This window comes from Squalius cephalus (assembly GCF_949319135.1).
Source record: "Squalius cephalus genome assembly, chromosome: 10".
Taxonomy (NCBI): Eukaryota; Metazoa; Chordata; class Actinopteri; order Cypriniformes; family Leuciscidae; genus Squalius; species Squalius cephalus.
Genome location: NC_137131.1, coordinates 11,375,796 through 11,394,384, shown reverse-complemented (window position 1 = coordinate 11,394,384; position 18,589 = coordinate 11,375,796). Strand labels below are relative to the sequence as shown.

Below are 18,589 nucleotides of genomic sequence, written 5' to 3'. Positions count from 1 at the left end.
TTGAATATAAAACTTAGAGACCTAAATTTGTAGTCATTTAACAATCCACACGGTAACCCTTTACACTACTGTTCAAAAGTTTGGGGTTGGTAAGATTTTTTCAAAGGACCCTTATATTCATCAAGGCTGTATTTATTTAACCAAAAATGCAGTAAAAGAATGATACTGTGAAATATTATTACAATGAAAAAAAATTTTTTCTATTAATTTATTTTAAAAGGTAATTTATTCCTGTGATGGCAAAGCTGAATTTTCAGCATCATTACTCCAGTCTTCAGTGCCACATGATCCTTCAGATTTCATTCTAATTTCTGATGATTTGATGCTCAAGAAACACTGTACTGTTGATGTTGAAAACAGTTGTGCTGTTTATATATATTTATATATGTTTATATATTATATATACATATATGTGGAAACCGTGCTACATTTTTGACCGTGCTACAAAACAAAGCTTTAAGCATCCTTGAATTAAAGCATTATTTATTTTATTTTTATTTTTAGAAAAGACTCTATCTGACCCTAAACATCTGAACGGTAGTGTATATACCTCTATGGTATATACAGCTGATCAAACTCCTATAAAAACAATTCTGGATAAGAGTTGTGAAAACACATTTCACTTAATGTTTCTCATACATTTCCACTATGATCTCCTTGATTGACGTTTCTCAGAGGCTTCATGTGCAATCTATAATTGCAAAATCAAAAAAATGAGCATTTGAATAAATCACACACTAGATGTGATTATGACAGTAAAGTTCTTTTGTTCATCTTAGTTCCTGAGGATTGTCTCCTGTCTCACACAGTAATATTACAGTAGCTTCAGTCTGGATGTCCAGCTTCTGCTTGGAGAGGAATGAAGTCTCCCAGAAAAGGAGTAAGACTTCTACATTAAATCATCTTCATCATGCTCCATTGGCTCATTTGGGAAACTACAAAGCAGATACAAAGCAAGAGCAAGCTCAATATATTCAATAGTTTTGTTAGTTTCAGTTAATCTCTAAACACGTTTGTCCAATATGCTAATACTGAAAGCTCAGAGAGTGCAACAGTGCAAAAAACTAAATAAATTAAAAATAAAGTCTTTGTTAAAGTGTTATAAGCCATGAACAAAACCAACCAGTCACATTACAAAGTTTGGAGCAAAAATGTATTTGAAAAACAAGACTGTGTACTTTATGGATTTATGAGAAACAAGTAATAAAAACTCAGCGAGTGTTTTAGCGCAATTTTCTCACCTCATGGGATCACAACACTAAGAGATAGTAAATTTTTTGTGCATTCCCGAGATTAGACCTTCCTTAACATAATGCCGAAAACCCGAAGTCTCTAGGTGGTCTGGTTGAAGAGTAGATAGAAGTGCAAGATTGGTGCGCACAGACGCACAGAACAGAAATCATGAGTTAACAATCGCAATTTGTCCGGTGGAAAATTGCGCTAAAAACTACAATCCTATGAAGCATTGTGAATGACATAATCGAATTAAAAACAATAGAGAAATATAAATGTATTAATTTGCAGTTGCATATTATATACAGAAATAATATATTTTAAGTTCAGTGCAAAATATGCAGATTCACAGCAGGTCTGTCTATAAAAGTTACTATTAAAAATCAATTTCCTTATGGAGAAAATGAGTGGAATTTTCTCAATGTTGCACTCTATACTGTTGTCTTACCGGCTTCTGTTTGGAACATTCATAGTAAGGCCATCCAGGACTAAAGCAGCTTCAGTGCCTGCCGAGTATCTCCTTTCTCCTTTTCCATAAGACAATGAACGCCAGTACTTGCCTGAGAGGGAGACAGAGAGTAGTATGAAAAGAAAAGATCATCAAGACCACAGAAAATAAACAAACCACACAAACTGAGAGATTCTCACTCTGAAAACGCAGCACCGTCTCCAGAGATTCGATCGCGTTGGCACAGGGACTCCTCTGTAGTTCCTTCTCAGCAAAAGGCTCAGGCTGCAGAAACAAACAATACTCAATTCATGCAATACCCACTGTGTTAAACATGTTCATGTTGGCATCTGTAAGCACACACACACACCTCATTTCCCACGAGAGCACTGACACAGGCTTGAGATGCATCGCAGAGGGATATGAGGTCATGACCTCCCTCTAACACCAACACCACTCGACCTTCAGCCAACTCCATTAATTTTCGGGTCAAGACCCCAAAACCTGAGAAATTTCACATAAAACCTCATAAACCCAAAACCATTTACGGTCAATGGCACATGCCGACACAAATGTCACATTAGTCATTAGTTACAAAAACATCAGCGACTCTTGATATAAAAGTGTAATATGTGTCATATGAGAGCCTTAATGACTTGACACATTCACGATAGCTGACATGGGCATAACAGTCATGATTAAGCCAATAATGTTTGAGTCCAAACAAAAATGCAAAGTCATTATAAGCTCTTCTGCTTCCCATCTGAAGGACTCTTATTTTTATTCTCAGGGGAAATCCTACAGAGCAAGAAAATGCAGACAAGCACAAACACTCTCAAGCTCAGATAATATAATGCTCTTGCAAAACCTAATGAGCTAATAAGGCAACAAAAAGAAGTTGATTATAAATAAAATCATATTTTATTCAGTATGGAAAAATTACCAATAAAAATTTCAATTATTAAATATTTTAAAAAATACATTACATACATTAAATACATACATTATTGCAGAACTATGTAAACATGTTAACAGTAAACTAAATAGCAATAAAATGTGAGTAATATTTCATAATGTAGTTAATATTAAACACAAAAAACATACATACATACATACATACATACATACACATATATATATATATACACACACACACACACACACACACACACACATATACATATATATACATACATACATACATATATATATATATATATATATATATATATATATATATATATATATATATATATATATTGTACTGTAATTTGGAAAGTGAAGAAACAAACTCTATACATTAGTATTTTTAATACGTACATTTTGCTGAGACCATGTATCCACCCAGAGAATCTGAGTGACCCTTTGCAGCATTAAAACCAGCTGAAACCAGCACCACATTTGGGGAAAACTCGTGAGCAATAGGCATAACTACGGTTCTATAAAGAGAGACACAATATTTGATTAATTAGTACATGTAGACTTAATAGTGGCACCAGATAGAACTGCAAACAGGTTCCCAGAATAAAGAAAATCATGCAAGTTTGTAATAACATAAGGGTGATTAATGAAGACAGAATTTCCATTTTTGGCCAAACTATCCCTTTAACGTGAGATTAGAATGAAACTAAACACAATAAAATGACTGCAGAATATTACCTGAATGCAGCTAGGTATTCTGCATCTCCTATCGGAAGACTCGGCTCTCCTGACCACGCCACATTTACATTATAGCCTTCCCCATCATAAGATCCTGTCTGCAATACATTCAGTTAGTTTACATATACATGCAGACATAGCAGTATGACACTTAAAGAAAGCACAGCTTTGCTCAAATATCTAACACACTTTATAGTTTCACAGAAGAATATACACAAAACAAACCATGTCGGGTCCTCCAGTACCATCATAGTGATGCAGAGATATATAGAGGACATTGCGATCGGTGTAGAACATCTGCTCAGTTTCATTATCATGATGAAGATCCTGACAAAAGTGCAGGGGAGTGCAATGATTAATAAAAACACAAACCTTTTGGAAACTTCATTGATTCACACACACACACAAAAAAGCTGAAGCGTGTAATTTTTGGCGAATTATCGGCAAATTAAATAGCAAAAAGTATGATTGTTGAAGGCAAGAAGGAGATCAGAAATCAGGTGAAGCTTAAAACTTAAGAAATCCTGACTAGGCACAGTACAATATACACTATATACTGTATCTATATCTACAACTTCATTTCCAGAATAGTTGGGACATTTTGTAAAATTTTGCAGTTTGCACAGATGCACCCCAATACCAGGACAGATGTTTGTTTTCGCACCTGTCACTGGTCAAAATCTGGTTGGTCCCTTTCGTCTTTGGGACTGAGAACTCAATGTCCATTTTTTTCCAAAAACAAGCTGAAACATGGACTCATCAGACCACAGCACACATTTCCACTGTGTTTTAGACCATCTGAGATGATCTTAGGCCCAGAGAACTCGGTAGCATCTCCGCATAGAAATGATAGCTTTCTCCTTGTGTAACAGAGATTCCAGTTGCATTTCTTAATGCAGCGTCAGACTGTGTTAAGTGAAAATGGTTTTCTAAAGCACTCCTGAGCACATGTGGCTGTATTTAACACAGTTTCTCATGCAATGTCATCTGAGGGCTCAAATGTCACGCACATTCAACAGAGGTCTCCTGCCTTGCCCTACACAGACATAAAGACATACATTCTTTGCAATCTTGCATTGAGAAATGTGATTGACAATTCTCTCATGATATTTGGCACAAAGTGGTGAGCCATGACCCATCTTTGCTTGCAAAGACTGAGAAGCTCTTTTACACCCAAATATGATACCCTCCACTATTACCAGTTCACCTGCTCATTGTGGACTGTTTCAAAGGAGTTGAATAATCTAACTTGGATAATCTTTTCACTTTTATTTTGCCTCAGTCCCAACTTTTTTGTAGTGTGTTGCAGCCATCAATATCAAAATTTCTTTATATTGGTAATGGACTGCATTTATATAGCACTTTCACAGACCTATGGCCACCAAAGCACTTTACATAGCCTCACATTCACTCACTCATTCATACACCGACGGCAGTGTGTCAGCCATGCAAGGCGCCATCCAGCTCGTCAGGAGCAGCAGCTCATGGACACCTCGACACTTGGTCAGGTGGAACCGGGGATTGAACCACCAACCTTCCGATTTGTAGACAACCTACATGAACCACTGAGCCACTGCCGCCCCGGATATTAACAAAATACAATTATGTTGTTTTGTCAGTAAAAAAGGTTCAAGAGAATAAAAATAAATAAATAAAAAAAATCACAGATTGTGAATTTTATTGCATTTTACAAAATGTCCCAACTTTTCTGGAAATGGGGTTGTAAAATCTCATGGTTAAATACCCTTTATCAGTAAGTGGCAATATGTGTAAGTGTGGAAATAAATCCACAAAGACAAATACTGTGTTTTGGTGTGTCTTACCCAGTCAACTATAAGGATCTTTCCATGCTTTGTTCGGTCTTGAAGCTGTTTAGCAGCAATGGCCACAGAATTAAACATAATGGAGTCACTTTAACAGACACAATGAGAGAGATCAGTTTTTTATAGTGCTACGTAAAGTCAGTATGAAAAGAACCCTCCTGGACTTATTGTGAAAGTTTCATTGATGTACATTATTAAAAAACACATACATACAGCAATATTTACCTACATAAGCTACCGTTCAAAAGTTTGGGGTCGGGTAAGATGTTTTAATGTTTTTGAAAGAAGTCTCTTTTGCACATCAAAGCTGCTTTTATTTGATCAATCATACAGTAAAACAGCAATATTGTGAAATATCACTACAATTTAAAATAACCGTTTTCTATTTTAATATATTTTAAAATGTAATTTACTCATGTGGTGGCAAAGCAATGATATAAAAGTCACTTTAACTTTTAATTTGGATCATTTTGATGTGTCCTTGCTGAATAAAAGTTTTTAAAATCGTACTGACCCCAAATTTCTGAACGGTAGTGTGTTATTACTGCTACTGAAGTTGATATCAAAAATGATATTAAATATTATTCTATATATTTTCTTGCTGAACATCCCCTTTTACTTTACGCGAAAGTGGCTGTGAACACCATTTCATGTTGATGTTGCAAAGTGCAACTCACTTTGTTTGAGAATGTGATGCATGGTGTCCTGAGGGTGTGACCAGAGCAAACCCATTCTAAGGATGAGTCAGAAAAAGAAGAAGTGAGAATCTTTGTGGTTATAGGAGAAAAAATTGTGGACAATAGGAATCTCACCCTTAGCGCTCCGCTAGCCACATGCAGAGCCAGTTCGATCACACTGCCGAATGCCATTTGCAGTGCTGCTGTGCTGCAGGAACTATTTGATATGGTTTTTGAGAGCCCAGAATGAAGAACTACTGACAGTAGTTCCTTAAAAGTGGCCAGCCTGCCTTTAACTAACTAAAACACAAGCACACACACATGGATGTAACATCTCACCACTGCAATAATAGTTACAGCTATATGATTTGTTCAGCATTGTTTACCTCACACTGATCCCTGAGGCCACACTGCTTCAATCTTGACAAGATACTCCTAATTCTGTCGTCATGTTCACGGTGAAAGCTGATATCTCCACAGTCACACTCAAGATTCAGCATACGAGAGTCAAACACCAAACCTACACACACACACATACATGCTATATACAGTATAAATGCATTTTATACAACAGTTACAAGAGTGCTGATATTCAGTCCAACAACACTGGGACTTCCTATCACTCCGCTTATCTGTGTTTGTGTGTTTCGGACAGATAGTCAGTCTGTCATTTAGTGGTATAAGTACTTTTATTAACTTGTACTTTTCTATCTAATCAATTTTACATTTCTTTGTCAATTACACTGTTTTCCTTCTTTTTTCTCTTTAAAATCAGCGCTGCCTGACTAGAGAACACAGAGAAAAAGAGCTGTTGTCTATCCTTGTGCCAAATAGGTAGGAAAACTTCAACACCCATAATGCACTGGGCATGTTGCCATCCAAGGCCACTCCTAGTCTGCTCCTATTGGATAGGACGGGTTGCCAAGTTTATGGTTTTCCCACTGAATTGGGCTACATTTAAACTGTTGCCACGGGTTGATTTTTTCCCTTGCAGGTAAAAGTTTTGACATATTGCATAAATTAGATTCCGTTAAGTTTTGTGAAGGAGGGCCACAGCTTTTAAATTATATTTATAATCCCCATGATATAGTGGTTTTCAGTGACTGTAAAAAAAAAAAAAAAAAAAATACCCTTTAGTATGGAGATGGCATATTTTGAATATTTGGGAGGTCTTTGGGCTACTTTTGGGCTGTTTTTGATTGGCCATTGGCCAACACTATGGTTAGGTTTGAGGGAGTCAAATAGGCTTGACCAGAGAAAAATACTGCCTTGCTTGAGTTGGAAATACTGTACTTCTTAGCCAACTTTCCTTCAAATTAATTCAGAAGAAAAGGAACAAGGAACGCCTTCTGTCCAACCCCTCAAAGCAAAACACCTTCGTGTATAGGTAATAAAGCTGTTGCCATAGTGTTCCATTTTTATCATAATGCTGTTTAAAGAGAAGACAAAGTTTGATACAATTTTCACTGATAAACCTACTCTTACAATAACTGTTTTGTTAACCCTCTGTGGGCAGGGATGCAAAAATGCAAAATATAATCTGAAGTTTTCACAAAAGACCTAGAGCTGTCAAATAAACAGTAATTTCTCGGCCTAGGTAATACAAATATAGAGAAAACTTTGTTCATTTACTTATACTACCGACATTGTAACAATACAAAGCGGGTTAAAACTTGACGAACTTGCACTTTAATATTAACTTCTTAGTACTTAGAATATACTGTTTGGTATTTTGCATGTCACTTTTTTTATGACAGTAGTGTTTGAGATGCATGATTTCAAGTTTGTCTAAATCCTGATGATCTTTTGCTTCAATGGGAGCTAGAACACCTGACCATCTGTTCAAAGGAATTCACATGCTCAATGACAAAAATTTCCTTATTTGATTAGTGACTTATAAATTATGCAAAAACATTTAAATATTTCTTAAATATTTTCCCCAGGGTGTTTTAGTGGATGTTTTGTTGTGAAAACCTCTTTCCTCCTACCTGTGGTGTATTTTGGTTTGCTCCTTATATTCAAGGCAAGACGTGAGGTTAAATGTGAAGGCAGAGTTCTGTCAAAGGTGTCTGGAGTGGATTGCACACGTGCAAGTTTCCGGTGTTTGTTGTTTTGCAAATCCCAATATTCATAACTGTGCAGTTCTCCCGGGGTATTACTGCAACAGTTAACACGCGGGGCTTGAGATGGAACGCTTACTGCTTCTCTTGCTCTCTGTCTGTCGCTTTCCAGCTCTCCAGGAGAAACAGGCCACACTGAGCGAACAGGTACCTTATAAAGAGATAGAGCTTGTGAAAAAGAACTCTATGTGTTTGAGTGCAAAAACATTTGCATTCGCCTCACCTTTTTTGGAGCGTGTTGTTGGAATGCCCTCTGTGGCCACTGCTGATGGTACATGGGGTGTGGAACCACAAGAGTCTGAGTGTGTACGTGCACATAACGATGGATAAAAAGAGGTTCCGACTGGGTTTTGATCAAAGGCCTATGAGACATCACTACACAATGTTCTGGGACTGTGAGAGAGAAAGTGCAAATTACACTAACTTTTTCTTTACACCAATTTTTTTTTTGCTTTCAAGATCAGTGAATGTGTGTGTTACCTGGAATAATCGAATAATGCGGTTGCGGATAATGAGTGGTAGAACATTCAGAAAAGACGATGGGGTTCTGAACGTCAGTGTGTACAGGATATTCATCCTGAGGGAAAATATCTGCAATCAGCAATGAGCAAGGTGCAGGCTTGGCTTATCGTAGCATTACCTTCTAAACTTAGCATTCAAAAGATTGGTTCAGTATGATTTTAAAAAAAATAAATTAATACTTCTTTCTTTCTTTTTTTAGCAGGGTTTCTTTATGACAGTAAACACATTTATAATGTTACAAAAGATTTCTATTTCAAATAAATGATCAACGTTTTTCAACATTGATAATAATAAAAAAATATCACAGTTTCCACAAAATTGTTAAGCAGCACAACCATTTACAACAGTGGTAATAATAAGAAATGTTTCAGCATCACCAAATCAGCACATTCAAATGATTTCTGAAGGATCATGTGAGACTGAAGACTGGAGTATTGATGCTGAAATTTTAACTTTGCCATCACAGGAATGAATTACATATGAAAATATCTTAAAAAAGGAAAAAGTTATTTTATTTTGTAATAAAATTACATTATTACTGTATTTGAAGCTTTGTGACCATAAGATACCCCTTTCCAAGTATGTATATACAGTATATATATATATATATATATATATATATATATATATATATATATATATATATATATATATACAGTGCAATGCATAAGTGAATACACCCATGCTAAAGTTGACTAAAAAGAGGAATACAAAATCATATTTTGGAAATTGAACTTAATGCCTTAATTTAAAAAATTAGGAAAAATCCAACCTTTAAGGACACCAATTTTCTTTGTGAATGAATAATGTATCGCAAATAAATAAATGTTCTTCCTTAAAATACATGGTGCATAAGTGAGTACACTCCTATGTTAGATTCCCATAGAGGCAGGCAGATTTTTATTTTTAAGTATTTTTAAAAAAATTTTTTTAGGATACTATGCATCCTGATAAAGTTCCCTTGGCCTTTGGAATTAAAATAGCCCCACATCATCGCATAGCCTTCACCATACCTAGGGATTGGCATAGGGTACTTTCCATAAGATCATCTCTCAATGCAAATCAAACTAGCTTTTAGGCTAACTGAAATAAAACCATGCCAATCTCTAGGTATGGTGAAGGCTATGTGATGATGTGGGGTTATTTTAATTCCAAAGGCCAAGGGAACTTTATCAGGATGCATAGTATCCTAAATTTTTTTTTTTTTAAATACTTAAAAATAAAAATCTGCCTGCCTCTATGGGAATTTAACATAGGGGTGTACTCACTTATGCACCATGTATTTTAAGGAAGAACATTTATTTATTTACGATACATTATTCATTCACAAAGAAAATTGGTGTCCTTAAAGGTTGGATTTTTCCTAATTTTTTAAATTAAGGCATTAAGTTCAATTTCCAAAATATGATTTTTTATTCCTCTTTTTAGTCAACTTTAGCATGGGTGTATTCACTTATGCATAGCACTGTATATATATATACATTTTCATTTCTATAAAATTTTATAAAAGTTTTCTCTCAATTTAAAAACACTGTTATGCAGCTTCACATCAATTAAATATTAATTATTAATTATTATATAATTAGAACCAATAACGGACCTTGAATGATGCTGTGCTATAGGTCTGTGGCTCTTGATGGCTCATCCTTTTATCTGGTGATAAACCTCTCTTGCACACTGGAGCAGAACTGAAAGATACCTCTACAAAAAGCAAACAGCAGGTCACCACAGGATCTTTGCTTTTTATGTTTATGATAGAGATGAAAAATATGACACTTTTGAACAGCACTTAAGTTAATACACACCCATAAAGTCAGATGCTCTGACAGCAGGGGGCGCACTGGTTTTACACTGCAGTGGGTTCTGCCTCGAGTTTACACTTCTCTTTGGTCGCAGCTTTAGAATTGGCTCTGAGGCTTCTCACAAACATGCACACACACATAAATTTATGTTTACAGTATAAACATATGAAGACTATATTCGTTAAATAAGCCCTTCGATGTTTGCTCATTTCAAGCTCACATGTTTATTTGAAAATGTACATGTGTCACCTGTTCTTCTTATTGGATTTTCCTCCTCAAAATAAGAGTCAGGTGTGTTAGATGCACGCAGCTGTTGTGGATCCTGACTTTCAGATTTCCTGAGAAACAAAGAATTAAAACAATTCAAATGCCCAATTGAAATGCAACCTACAGTATATGTGTACACAGTTGAGGTAAGAATTATTGCCCCCCTTGGTAAATATGGCCAAAGACAGCTGTGAAAATAAATCTGAATGGTTTATCCTTTTGATCCTTCATTAAAAAGAAAAAATTAAAAGTGGGAGGAAACTACATTTTGAAATAAATGTTTTTATCAATACATGTTGGCCAGAGTTAGCAGAACCCCTAGAAACTCTTATGAGTAAAATGTCTCTGAAGTATATATTATATAATATATTCATATTACCTAGTCACACCATGGTGACTAGGAACATGAAATTTTGTCCAGTCATGACTTCCTGAGTATAAATTGATTATAGATTGTTGAGCTTCGCAAAAAAAAAAAAAAAAAAAAAAGGGCTGTAAGAAAATAGCATTAAAAATGTCAATTTCCAACATCAGGGCAATGATTATTTCCAATCAACTATATGAATCTGCCTGTGAGAGGACATGTCTATATTGTCTTAATGCAGGGTGAGGAGGATAGTTTGAGTATACAAAGACTCTCCAAGGATCACTGCTGAAGAATTGCAGAAATTAGTCGAGTCTTGGTGTCAGAAAGCCTCAAAACAAATAGGCTATATCAAACGGTATCTACATCACCACAAGTTGTTTGGGAGGGTTTTGAGAAAGAAAAAAAAACTGTTCTCATCCAAAAACAGATTCCAGCATATTCACATGCCAGAAACTACAGGAACTTCTAACGGGACTGGGTTCTATGGTCAGATGAAACTAAAAATATATATATTTTTGGCAGAAAACACACAAGATGGTTTAGTGCACACTGGGCTAAAAAATACCTCATGCTCACCGTTAAATATACGGCTTAATTGTTTTTCTGCCAGAGGTCCTGGACCTCTTGTTCAGATAAATGGTATCATGGATTCGATAAAATACCACAAGATGAAAAAAATCAAAACCTGATTGCCCCTGCTAGAAATCTTATAATTGGGCTGTGGTTGAATCTTCCATCAGGACAATGATCCAAAACAAACATAAAAAATGATCACAAAAATGGGTCACTAAACACAACATGAAGGTTCTGCCATGGCCATTCCAGTCTCCTGACCTGAACCCTACAGAAAATGAGTGGGGTGAAGTAAGGTGATATTCAAACTCATCAGGCATTATAAGAAGACTTGGAGCTGTTATCTTGGCAAATGGAGGTTGCAAAAATTATTGAATAAAAGGGGGCCAATAATTGTGGCCAACGTGTATTGGAGCAAAACATTTATTTCATAATGAGATTTTCCCACCATTTTCAATAGTTTTGTCAATGAAAGGTTCGATTTTTATGATTTTGTTTTTTAAATATAAGATCAAAAGGATAAGCAATGCAGATTTATTTTCATAACCTGCTTTGCTAATATTTATTTACCAAGGGGACCAATATTTCTGACCTCAGTAAGGAGTAAGGAGACAGTAATGGCAGGATTTATTGTTTGTAACCTGATCTGCTTCTTGCGAATATGTTGATTTAGTATTCGTTTCACCTGGTCACTGGCGACAGCACCTGCCAATCACAACAATCATCAAATCACACCAGACAAGACAAATTATGTGTATAGAAACACCATATGGAATTACAGTATAGCCTACAACAGGGTCAGAAATGAACCACGGCTTGGTGAAAAATGCAGACGAAAAATGTCAGAGCAAAAAAGAAATGTTTATCTGACATTTTAATTATTTCATAATATTCTACTCTAGGCCTGTATAGGTTCAGACACTGGAGTAAGCATTCTAGTTGCAATTTAATTCGTTTTGGAAATAAATGGACAAGCCATTCTTTTACATACAGAAAAAAATATTTGCCCCTGAAAATCAATCAAAAAAAAAAAATTAATAATAAAAAAAAAAAAACACTTTCTGACACTGGTATAACAATAAAAATATATATATTTGTAAAAAAAAGAAAAATATGAGTATACTCTGTTCACTCTTCTTTTTATTCAAAGGCTGATTAAATGGCTGTTTTCCCACTTGCGCGCTCTTCCTCCCTCTCTCCAGCTTCCTGTGCGGATGTTGAGACATCTGAATAATGAGGATGAGACAGAACAGGCTTGTTTCAAAATTACACTACAGTATGCATGCTAGGGGCTTTACTGTGTAATACAGTGTAACTATGTAGATATATATATTACAATTGTAACTGTAAATAAATTGTACAGTTGTAACTTTGGCGTGAAGAGGCTATCCCTTTAAGCCAAAAAGTATCACAACAGTCCTTAATCCAATAGGTTCAGCAATGCAGGACTTATGCCGCGTTCCAGGCAACCTGTAACCCGTGTTTTTCCAACTCGTAACTGGGAGTGCATCGATCTAGTACGAGTTCACGGGTGGGAAGTTACGGGTTTTACTGCCGTTCCAGTGCACTTTCACGGGTATAAGGTTGGAAAAACACGGGTTACAGGTTGCCTGGAACGCTACAAAGTCGTGAGTCGTGGTTTGAAGTCGTGATTTACGTGCTCAAAAACCTGCCTGGAACGCAGCATTACTTTACCCCCGCCAGTAAAAGTACTTGCACAGTCCCCCAGTAAAAAAAAAAACAGTTACAAATAGTTCACAACTCTAGAGCGAGAAGACATTAAATGGCTTTTCAGTTTCTGTAGTATCCTTCTCTGTATTTTTTTTTTTTTTTATGAACTCAACACATGCCGAAACATCTTCACCATTTCGTTATATGCTACCGCAGAAACCATGCTGCACTCAATCTGGGCTGGATCACTATGGTAACCCTTCAGCTGACAAGGAAGTGCTCTATTAAAATGCACATAGAAGAAACTCATCCACTTCCTGAAGCTAAAATTAGAATTGTTTGTCTGATCTAGGGGTGATTTATGTAAGTATGGTATGCTATTCTCATCCTACAATTTGCCTGACCTATATTTGACTTAAATGGCTCTTGGGAAACATTTCAGTCAATCATCGCAATGCGGAACAATCTCAAAGTCTAACTTCCAAAAGTTCTGGGTAATATTTTGCAGCTTAAACGCTTTTATTTATCCATCATAAAGAATGAATAAAAGCAGCTGAAAGACTAAAAAGTGCAAATCTCACACTTTAAGGGTTTCATGCTATACACACAAATAGCAAGCAAGATTATTGACGTGCTTATATATATATTTTTTGTTCAAATAATAAACTAATAAAACCAAATAATCTTACTCAGAAAGATTCAAAGTCTGACCAATAGTTCAATCCAAAATTAAATGTTACATTACACTTCCAGCTTTGATCATTTGAATGCATGCTATTATAATTGACCTATTAAGTTACAATAATATTAGAGGAAGCCTGCGATGTGGCAGAAATTTCAGTTGTCTATATGGTAACTGAACATAGCAAATAAAGTTTAAACACATGCAGGTCTCTTACCTGTCACATCAGCATAACTTTTCCACCTCTAATACGTTTCCAGGCACCAAGTGATCATCTAAAAATGACACATAACATGCATTTGCACTTTCTGGCTGGCCACTTCAAAAAATGAAAAGCAGAACTACACAAATCTATATTCAAACCACCTGCAGACGACAGCGAGCTCCAAAGGTGTGATTTCGGTGAGTGACATCTAGCTTTATGTTCACGCTGTCAACTCTGAAGCCCCTCCTGTTGAGCTTCCTCTCTTCTCACTACATCAACAGTTGTCTGCTTCTCTCTACAAACAAATCTATCAATGATTTCCTTTGGAATCCCTAAGTTGTGTGTGCAAATGATTGATATCTTAATGTCTGCAATAGCCACAATTTAGCTTGCAAAATGGTTTGCTGCCAGAGTCACGTAAAGGAAGAGTGTGTATTTGAAAGATAAGGAAGGCAGGGCACACGCTATTATCTGGTGCCACCCTTACCAACTAATGTACAGAAAAGGGTTATTCTGGGATGGAAAGTCAAAAGACATTCAAGTGAGAAAAATAAGTGAGGCGCACTACGAGCAATTTAAAAACATTTTTTTACCAAATCACTAAATATATCCGTTAAATGAACAGGAGAGACCAGTGATATATTTTGCATTTCAGGTCACACACCATAACATGTTTAGCCTACATGTCAAGCATGAGGACATCTCATAGGCGCAATGGTTTATATACTGTACAGAAGTGCTGATATTTGCCAAGCCCAAACCCACACAAACCTGTTGATATAATGCAAAACATGATTTGGCTAATTTCTCATATAGCGAGGAGGACTACTGAGATACTGAGATATGCAGGCTATATCCTACTAAAAGTGAGGGGATATTGCAAACAAATAGTGGGAAAATGAATTTTTATAAACCAATCCCCAATTTGGTTGTGTATATACATGAAATCCTCATGAAATGAAGTCTTTATTTAATTCATCCTTGATTTTTCTCACATTTTTAATCACTGACTTCTTCTCTGAGCTGGTTAAAATGTTGATGTTGATATATGCAAGTCATTTAGAAGAGGTTTGTGGTTCTGTGGCTTTTTGAGCATGTTGTCACCTCAGTATTTGCACTGACATCAAATGAATGATTTGCTTTATATGATCAAACTATTTGTAATCAACTCTGCATGATGATATTTAATGGCCCTCCAATTTGTACATTGGAGCTCAACATGCATATAGTGTTCATGTGTCTGTGTTTGGTTTTGCACCTGCTCTACCGCTTTACAGGAAGCTTTGACCTCACCCCCCTTCACTGAGACTTTCTCATTCTCTGTTTGTGCGCTCTATCCAGGTTTGTCTATACAGATACCTGGGCTCTTTGCTGAGACAGCAGAGAGGACAATGTGGTTTTACTCAGAAACACATGCGAACAGGCTGCCCCATATAAGAACCACCCCATGCCACTTGCACAACCACCTGCAAATGCATCCCCAATCTCACTTTCAAAACGAGCCGAGCCCATGGGTGTCCTCCATGTTTTGAAAGTAAAAAACGCTTAACTATTTTGTATGTTGTTCCAGGAAATACCTGTGCTGACCTCACCGCATTCCTTTCCATTTGCCCAGATCTGTGCATCCGTTTCACTGACATTTTGACATTCTGAGCATGAGCTAAACTGAGGAGATACACCTTTTCCACGTGATGCATGGGACGACTCTAGCTCTATATTGACTTCTAACATCCTGTATTTACTAATGTTACATACAGGAATTCAGTGTGACACAACCAAGATTAATGACATTGGCCTTCTCATGGCAACATTAATAAATGGTTGTTTAAAGACAGCACAATCATTATATTTCATAATATAGCTGTAAACTAACTAATTAAAAGTTTAGCCTATATGCTTTAAACACATACTAACGTTTAAAATTCACTGTAAAAAGTGAATAGTTGGATCAACTTAAAACAATTACTTCAATTGGTAACACCTAAAGAAATTAAGTTTTCTCAACTTAAATTATCACGTTTTATCGTGAAAAATCTGATCATTTAAGTTGAGAAAACTTAATTTCTTTAGGTGTTACCAATTGAAGTAATTGTTTTAAGTTGATCCAACTGTTCACTTTTTACAGTGTTGTTGCCCTGGTTGGATGTTATGAAAAACTACGATGGTTGGTAAGAACCAGTGTCAAATGCCATTTATTTATTCATAAAATGTGTAAAGCACCTTTTTTTATGGTACAGGACAATAGAGAACAGACAGAAAGCAAAGAAAGAGGGGACAGGCCGAGGCTCGAACTTGAGTCGCCCGAAGAAAAACTCCGCAACATGTCAGAATAAGGCCCACATTACGTCTCATTACCGTAAAGCATGTGTGCATGTGTTTTTTTTTAATATATAAAAGGTATTTATGATTTATGGTAGTGTTTGTAGTTGTTGTACTGCTTTCAGTTTTCAATGCTGATTAAAAAAGACAATGTTTTATAGTTTGACCTACACTTTAAAACAATTTTATTACACAGAATTATATTTCAGATCTAGACTAGTAGACCTAGTTGGTTCAAAAACACTGTCCCAAATTTAATGATGTGAATAGAATGTAGACTGTGTTTTAGGCAAACACCTGGTTCGTAACACTTACAGTAAAGCTAACCGAAACTCATATCAGTTATGGGCACACTTCCAAGGAAACACCCACAGTATTAATACCCAGACAGAAATAGAGAGGGGACAGGAGTTGATAAGACAGGCATTAATTTTTCAGCTTTTACTGAACTTTATCTAAAAGGCGTACAGCACCCCGCCCTGATTTAGACCCATATTTGCACACACACACACACTACTTTTTTAGGTCAGCATGCCCGAAGCGCATTGTTTTCTGTGAATTTCAGCACAGACGATTTTATTTTCGTAATAAACAGTGTTGGGTGTAATGCATTACTAAGTAATAAATTACTGTAATTACTTTTCCCATGAAAAAAATTAAGTAAGGGATTACTCTTAATTTTTTCTGGAATTTAACTCTCTCCCCGCCAGCATTTAATTTTATTTTATTTTTAAAAAAAATTTAATAAAGTTGCCAGCTAGCGTTTTTTGGTCATTTTAAAAAAAATTCCATGGCCCCCAGAATATTTTGTTTAATGAATATCTGAACATGCAATATATATATAAAAAAACAGACCCTCTGCTTTTAAACAAAAAAAATCTGTTTAATTTTAGCTTCATGCATTCATTGTTTATCAACACTTGAATATGGGTAAGTTTTTTTTTTTTTAAAAGCAACACTTTGAGCAAAAAGCTGAGAAAATCACATTTTTGTCGAAGACTACGTCTGGATCAGATTCAATACGATGATCAAAACATAGATGGAGTAACGTTAGATCGAGTCCATCAACACACATTGATTATCGCATTATTTTTCATATGCATCTGGCATGTCTATCCTTGTATTGTTCAACTTGTCGAGGTTGATATGGGATTTAGAAAGTAGTTATAAAAGGAATGCAATATTTTAGATTGAGTATAATTAGTATGGTAATCTAATTGCAATATTGAAGATACAATTAGTAGCTAGTAATTAATTTAAAAAAATTGTATAACTTACACAAATGTATATAGGCCTATGTAAACTAGAAAACACACCAAAAAAACTACTTAGGGTTACATTAAGCTTAGATTCATATACATAACTTTTTTTTTTTTGCTGTAAATTAATTTAGTTTAAATTCCAAAATTGTTTAATTATTATTATTTTTGAAAAGTCAGTCCATTAAAGAATGTTTTTTTAATTTGTTTTTTTACTTTACTTAGTATTTAATTTTTCAAAACAATATCCTTGAGTATTCTTCTCAAATCACTGTCAGTAAACAGGTTCCTGTTCCTGTTGTCACATTTAGTAAATAAACTTTTGTCCAGGCCATACAAAAGGCTGGGATAGGAAGAATTGAGAGTGAGGAGTTGAGGTGGAGGAGGGATGCCGGAAAACTGTTGTGGAACAGAGGTAAGTCATATAGGCCTCCTCTCGCATTGATTGGACTGATTATCTGAACATGCTCCTCCTGAACTTAAATTAATAAAACATTATTTTGTGTTGAGAAAACTGAAATATAATCGTCTATAAAAGCCCGACTGTCAAAAATAACCCGAATCAATTTATTACTAATAAGGTTAAGCATACAGCTCATCAAACATCTCTGTAATTTTGGTCCTCCGATTTTATGCATATTATATACGTGAAGGACCTAAAATGGCTTAAAAGGTCAAGTGCAAAGGTCATTCTCATGCAAGCCTTAAAAAGGGTTTATGAAAGCACCAAGAGTCACCACTCACCACCGTGTCAAGCTGATGTTTGCAGTCGGGAAATGTATTTTAAAGGCTCTGAAAGGCTAATTTAAAGCCTAATGTTACGTATAATTTTTTTAATTGATGTATGTGATGCTGCTTAGTGCTGTGTTGTGTTGTTCTACCGTCTGTCTCTTCTAATAGCGCACAAGTGGAGCGAGTTAGGGCCGTAAGAGGCGAAGTGGTGGTGTTCCCGCGGAGCGTAT

General features: G+C 35.7%; 1 protein-coding gene across 2 annotated transcripts; it reads right to left on the bottom strand.

Moving 5' to 3' along the window:
• Positions 1–467: 467 nt before the first annotated feature.
• On the bottom strand, positions 468–14,364 carry hdac7b (histone deacetylase 7b). 2 transcript variants are annotated; one of them, XM_079883875.1, is made up of 21 exons: positions 14,211–14,364; positions 14,062–14,119; positions 12,615–12,717; positions 12,133–12,196; positions 10,534–10,622; positions 10,288–10,398; positions 10,083–10,183; positions 8,441–8,537; positions 8,184–8,353; positions 7,829–8,111; positions 6,227–6,360; positions 5,976–6,140; positions 5,841–5,896; positions 5,164–5,251; positions 3,566–3,667; positions 3,341–3,438; positions 3,002–3,120; positions 2,052–2,185; positions 1,882–1,966; positions 1,682–1,793; positions 468–935 (listed from the first exon to the last, which is right to left on the bottom strand). In XM_079883875.1, the coding sequence occupies exons 3-21, from the start codon at positions 12,715–12,717 to the stop codon at positions 890–892; spliced, it is 2,157 nt and encodes a 718-aa protein (XP_079740001.1). In that variant the 5' UTR covers positions 14,062–14,119; positions 14,211–14,364; the 3' UTR covers positions 468–889. The 2 variants fall into 2 exon arrangements, with proteins under 2 accessions (XP_079740001.1, XP_079740002.1); XM_079883876.1 differs by lacking the exon at positions 10,288–10,398.
• Between the last annotated feature and the right edge of the window lie 4,225 nt (positions 14,365–18,589).

Coding starts and splice junctions, on each gene's coding strand:
- hdac7b (XM_079883875.1), bottom strand. CDS start 12,717: ATGTCTCAACATCCGCACAGGAAGCTGGAGAGAGGGAGGAAGAGCGCG. Junction 8,538..10,082: donor ATAGCACAGCATCATTCAAG/GTCCGTTATTGG, acceptor ATTTTCCCTCAG/GATGAATATCCTGTACACAC. Junction 6,361..7,828: donor CAAACCAAAATACACCACAG/GTAGGAGGAAAG, acceptor GTGTGTGTGTAG/GTTTGGTGTTTGACTCTCGT.